Consider the following 6308-nt stretch of genomic DNA (forward strand, 5'->3'; position numbering starts at 1 on the left):
CCTTTGTGGTGCAGCAAATACTCCTTTTCAAAGGGAAGTACTGTGACCATTTCACTGCAATCTTTTTCCCCCACCGTTACACCAGTGGGAGTCAAGCATTCCGGCCATGTAGACAATATACCTTCCAATGGCAGGAAAAGGTGATGTAGAAGAGTCTGGCCCCTGTCACACAATTGTAGATGTAGGTAGTACAGCTGTTTGTCCAGCACTGCCTTCTAGGTCACGCTGCTTGTGAGAGAGAGGATGCTGCTCAAGTTTCCGCTGTGTGAGTAATTCAAAGGAGCCTGCTCTTTTCCACAGGGACTCAGACCTGTGCAAGAAATGGGCCATAGTCCAGGAGAACTGTTCAGGCAGAAACATCCTGCTCCCAGTTGCCATGTGTTCCACGGGGCTCATGGTTCCTCCTCTGTCATGGATAAAACTGCTCTGGAACAGGCACTGGGAAATGTGGTGGCCTCAAGGCTGAACATCTCAATTTACAGAGTATCTGCTTGAGACAAGGACACGCTTTCTCCAGAATCCCTCAGGAGAAGCAGCAGTTCCTGTTTCCTGGGGAAAAAAGGTCTTTGTTTCCAGCAGAATCCCAAAAGTCCTCTCAGAGGAAGAGCAGGATCACCAGGATACCCAGTGCTTAATGCTTTCAGTGCAAGGCACATCACTGTTGATCATTGCCTTTTCCCTCTATGCACCTTTGTGTTCTCCCTTTGAATTTTAAACAGTTAAAGAAAAAAACCCTCAAAAAAAAAATGTGTACAGTTTGAACACAGTGATGATTAAGCATTAATCACATTTGATGTGCTTTACCATTTTTAACTAAGCTCTGTGGGAGGAGGTTTCTCCTTTAACAGACAAAAATGATTTTTGTGTCAAGATAATGTACTAGAATGCTGAAGTGTTCATTTTGGAAAGCAAGATGTCCAGTACATTGATATTAACAATCCATTATTAGCAAAAGGATATACAATTTGGATGTTGCCTTGATTTCCTTAAGTGGGAGAGAGAGGAATGTAGTTTCGTCTACCAAATCAGTCTTGGTTTTCCTTGTAATTTGTTTTCTTTTTTTTTACTAAAAAGAAGAAAACTTTCCTATTTTGTTTTTATACTGTTAATGTAATTCATGTTTTTATAAGGACTGTGGCAGGCAGTGCATTAATTTGTGGCTTCCCGTTTTACTTAGAAAGTCATTTCTGTATTACCACGTGCTGCAATACAGCTGGCACAACACATGCCATGAGGTACACAGCTGTGCCAGGCCTCTCCACGGGCTGTGCTTAGCAGCTTTCTTCCTACTTGTTTGAACATAACCATCAAACTACACACCAGCTTTCGTGTCAGTAAAAATGCAGAGGTTTCAATTGATGATGACATATTCCAACCAACAATACACCTTATTAATAAGATATATCTATTCTATGATTATTGTACTAAATTTCTTGTCCAGGCTGTTTTGTCTGACAGACCAGCCCATGCAAATAAGAACACATAATACCCAAGTACATTTGTTAAAGTACTGAGGAGTTTGTGTTTGAACACTTAAAATGGGGACAGCAGTTGGTGAAGTATTTAGTAGTGGGAGAAATGAAATGCTTCCATCTTAATGACTGATGTGTCGCATCTGTGTGTGTTTTGAGATGCTGGTGCTTACCATAGGAAGCCAGGGTCAAAACTGGTCTTTTTGCAGTGTCTCAAAGCAAATGAGCAAGTGGTTTTGCGGGGCAAAAAGATGGAACACTCTGGCTCTGTGGGATTTACTAAATTCTTAATAAACTTGAGGAAGAGAGGAGATGCTGCCTCTGCAGTTAGTTTATGGTTTTAAATAAGCACATAAACTTCTGACAAGCTGTAGTTGCTATAAGCGGGATTTTTAGCATTGAACACTTCTCTTATCCAGCTGGAAAACAAAACAAAACTCGGCTGTTAATGAGGCAATGTTAATGCATTCATCTTTGCATTCCTTTAGAATTAACAAATCAACATGAAGCCCCTTAAAAGTGTAAATCAGTCTGTGGAACAGTAAAATGAAGCATCCTCATAGCTGGTGCACTGCAGCTCTGCCTTTAGGAGTTGCAGTTTCTTTAACCAAGGCGTGATGTTACTTTGCATTTGAAGAATCCGTGGCAAATCCAAATTTAATCCAGGCTCTCGGCTTCTACTGAAGTGATTTTTTAATTTTTAAATTTTTTTTTTAATCCATCGCAGCCCAACCTCCCATGGCAATCAGCGGTAATTCTTGTGCTAATGATGTCATTGTTCAGTCTCCCCACCACTACCAGGGGAAACTTACAGGCTCTCGTTGTTCACTGGCAACTGCCTTTGCTTGCATTTTCTGCTGAGGACAGGCTGCATTTACTCATCCGCTGTGCATTCCCTTTGTTTGGCTTGCCAGGGTTTTAAATATATTGTTTGCATATGGATGTCCCTCTGATTATATAGAGAAAATGAAGACTGTTGTGACTGACGGGGAAACTGAACAGTTTGTTCACCAAGCATGTAACACATTTAACTTTGGTAGCATATTTATAAACATGCTGTGTTTGAACTGGGTGATCTCATTGCCTCAGTGGAAGAGAGGTTATAAAGACACATGCTGAAGTCTTCATGTCTAGTGAAAAACATGGCCTTGGTAGCTCATGGAAAAATACACGTTTGTTGCTGACATAGAATTGTTGAACTAGAGCCATTTGTGGAGAGATGACAGAAGTATTACACTTAGTGCAGAGACACTAGGCTAAATGTGGCTAGATTAACTTTGAATTAAGCAGATTTAAAAAAATACAGTTTAAAGGGGAAAAAATTTAAAAATACCTCTGAAGAGATGAAAACAAACAAAAATCCCTGTGTTGCACTTCATAGAATCATAGAATGGTTAGAATTGGAAGGGACCTTAAAGATCATCTAGTTCCAACCCCCCTGCCATCAGCAGGGACACCTTCCACTAGACCAGGCTGCTCAAAGCCTCATCAAGCCTGGCCTTAAACCCTTCCAGGGAGGGGGCACCACAACTTCCTTGTGCAACCTGTTCCAGTGTCTGACCACCCACTTGAGTGGGTTAGAAATCTCTAGGTGTGTCTGAATCAAACACACTAGCTGTTGAACAATGTTTTGAAGAACAAACTTTGCTGGTCATGGTAACACCTGAAATATTTGAAATATTTGGAATATATTTGTGTGGTGTGTACAGTTCTATGCTAAATGAACACAAAGTGGGGAAGGACAGAGTTAAGTTTCCCCGAGTAATCTTAGCTCAGCTGTGGGCATGTAACATTAATATTTTTCCTCCCAAGGGTTCCTTATTTTCTGTAATAGACACGCTGGGGATTTAAGAGGCAGTTTTTGCATGCAGCACAAATCAGACGTGTCGGGGTGCTCTGAGTGATTTCACAGTGAGAAGGCAAAATGGGTAAAGTCCTCACTGCATATGCAGGGATCTAAGAAACACAAGTGTGCAGCATGGTTTTCTTCTCTTGTTCGTGACCTGGCATAGATAACGTGTGTCTGTGCCACACATGGAGGGGAAACGCATTCCCCGTTTCTTCACTGGCATCGCCTCCTGCATAAGGAAATCCATACCTGAGCCATTCTGTTTTCACAGTTGTGGCAGGAATATAGTGACCAATTTGCTCTAGAGGTACAAAAACCAGAGACATCTGTAAAGTAAATAATGTTCCTTTTGAGAAGTATCCAGCAATGCAGACCACTACAAGTTCAATATTGCAGGTAAAGCAGTGAGAAAATCTTTAAATCCAGATGAAATTTCAGAAATAAAGAGATGTTGTTGTAGAGGATGGAGAAAAGAGAACTTTTTTAAAAATAAAAGTTAATATTGGTGTCTCTCTGTCTTGTAGGTACGTATATTCTAACAACTGCTCTGCTGCCCCTCCTGGAAAAAGAAGCTGATGCCAGAGTGGTGAGTCTGTGATGCTGTTGCAAAGTGATATTCTGACCTTCTGGTTTGTGACCACATTTCTTTGACTGTGCTAGCAAAGCAGGATTAGTTAGAATGCTGGAAGCATCTCTAGAATCCTCTTGGATTTTGCTAACATCAACCTCCTCCAAGGCAAAGCTCCTGCCTGCTACTCTCAACCCTTCATTGGAAAGCAGAGTAAAACACTTCCTTTGGAAACTTCCCCTTTTCCTTTCCCTGGGGCAAGTTATCTCTTGCAACATAGTGCAAAATACCTATTAGAAGAGTGTAGGCTTAAAAGATTCTTACAGGTCTTGGTGTAAAACAGGGCAGCAGGTATATTTTTTTAAATTAAATTTCCCAAGGTTTGTACAGTGCCTCTTGTTTTCTAATTAGCTTCTATAAATACTAAACATACAAGCTACAAATAGTGCTATTCTGCTATTTTCTTTCTTCCAATTACTTTTCAAAAGGAAGAAGCATAAAGTTGCCTGGAGTTGACACCAGTCTGAATGAAAATCACTTTCTAAAATAAGTTCTCTTTCTTCCAACTCATGTCCAGGTGTGCTCCACACACGAGCACGAGCATAGTGCAAAGAATGTGCAGAGGAATCCTGCTCCTAGGGACTTGGAAATATGGCCTGGAGACCAGATTGCATGCATGAGTGCGATTGTGGGGAGTTCCTGGTTTTATTTTTCATTCATTTGCTTTTCATTCATCTGCTTACAGATAACTGTCTCTTCTGGGGGCATGCTAGTTCAAAAATTAAACATATCTGACTTGCAGTCAGAAAGTGGGACATTTGATGGAACTATGGTGTATGCGCAAAACAAGGTACAGTCCATGGTTTTGAAAACAAAGCCCAGTACTTGTTTTCTAGGCAGCTCATACTATCTGCTTTGCAAAAAGCCTGTTCTTCACTGTTGCTTTTTCATTGCCTCCAATTCATACAGAGCTGTAATCTTCAGAAGTATGATGGCATGCACTTAACAGTGCATAACCATCTTGTGCAGAAAGCATGGCTGGACTTTCATTTGATGTGATTTAAGTCTCAGGGGGAAAACTGTCTTTAGCTGACAAACCCTTCTGCCTGCTTAGTTCTTACCTACAATCTGCAGCAAGTAGATGTGGCCAGTAAAAGTGGCGTAACCGCTTTAAAAGTAAGCTGTGGCCAGGATGTGGATTGCAGTGACCGTGGTGGTCTGTGACAAAATTATCCAGTAAATCCCATGGGGATGACCAAGGGTGTATTTCTGCTATACATGAATGCCCTGGTATTTACAACAGTTGGTGTAGTTTATCTCCCTGGGAACTAACTTAGTGGACAGGCTGTTGAACTTGATGCTATTCTGGCTCTTTTTGCTCTATCCTAGAGACAACAAGTTGTCTTGACAGAACAATGGGCAAAAGCTCACAGAAACATCCATTTCTCTGTTATGCACCCCGGCTGGGCAGACACTCCAGGTAACATCGGCCTTACTCTCAGACTACATTTTTTTTCTTTTCAGAATTAGTCTAAAAACAAAGGGAAATGAGACTTTTTGGTAGATTTCTCCAACAGCTGCAGTGATTTCTTGGCTCCAGATTGGTGCTTGAAGTAGTTTTGTACCCCCTTGGTAACTCTGTTCTGCACAGTGTCTGCTATCTGTGTGTAGCCAGAGAATAATAATGGGCAATGAATGGTTCCAGCTCCACGCAGATGCACAGCAGAGCCATAGTGCATTCAGGTAACCTTTCAGTTACATTTGTAGTGGGACTGTTCAGCACACAGATAGAGCTTCTGCCTCTGTAAGTACCCATGTTGGGAATTTGTGAGGGCACATAGGAGAAAGGAGCACGCACCATTGTGCAAGCCCTGTTCCTCTGCTCTTCCTCTAAACGTTTATTGCCATCAAGAAACAGCGTGTTTGGCCAGACAGCCCCTTTGTCTGGGCTGCAGCTGTTCTTCAGTGACTGTGTCTCAGCAGGTGGGCCAGCATCACTTACCAGTGTGCATGCTGGGTTCTGCACTCTGGTACCAGCCCCTAACAGCCAAGCTTGGGATGCCAACTAGCAATCTGATCTCTAGGTCTTTTCTAGGGATGCAGTTTCCCAAACTTGCTTCTGATGACAGAAGAATTTACCCTGTCTATGTTATGCTTGAAAATGAAAACAGCCCTTTCCAACTAAATATCCTAGTATTTATTTTTCTTTAAAATATAATAATTTTTGCACATCCTTTGTGGATTTCAAACCTAATTAAACATAAAGATATCCCACCTTAAAGTTCAAGGACTTTCCAACCCCCAAAACTAAACAGCTGCAGGGAATGGGCCTTCAATCATCACCTGTTGGACAAAATAAAAAGAAACCAGAGTTTAAACATGAATTATGTAATTGGATGAGGTCCTGTTCACCGTGCAT

General features: G+C 41.5%; 1 protein-coding gene across 1 annotated transcript in view; it reads left to right on the plus strand.

Annotated features, from left to right (window-relative positions):
- The window catches only part of DHRS12 (dehydrogenase/reductase 12), a gene marked incomplete at both ends in the record, with an annotated part of 27050 nt that extends 21681 nt beyond the window's left edge, over window positions 1-5369 (plus strand). The window contains 3 exons of the mRNA XM_010172957.1: window positions 3846-3907; window positions 4635-4739; window positions 5279-5369. Of these exons, the coding sequence (XP_010171259.1) occupies window positions 3846-3907; window positions 4635-4739; window positions 5279-5369 (258 nt within the window). The remainder of the gene's footprint in view (window positions 1-3845; window positions 3908-4634; window positions 4740-5278) is intronic.
- Window positions 5370-6308: the final 939 nt, after the last annotated feature.

Source organism: Antrostomus carolinensis, unplaced genomic scaffold, assembly GCF_000700745.2.
Source record: "Antrostomus carolinensis isolate BGI_N321 unplaced genomic scaffold, ASM70074v2 scaffold108, whole genome shotgun sequence".
Taxonomy (NCBI): Eukaryota; Metazoa; Chordata; class Aves; order Caprimulgiformes; family Caprimulgidae; genus Antrostomus; species Antrostomus carolinensis.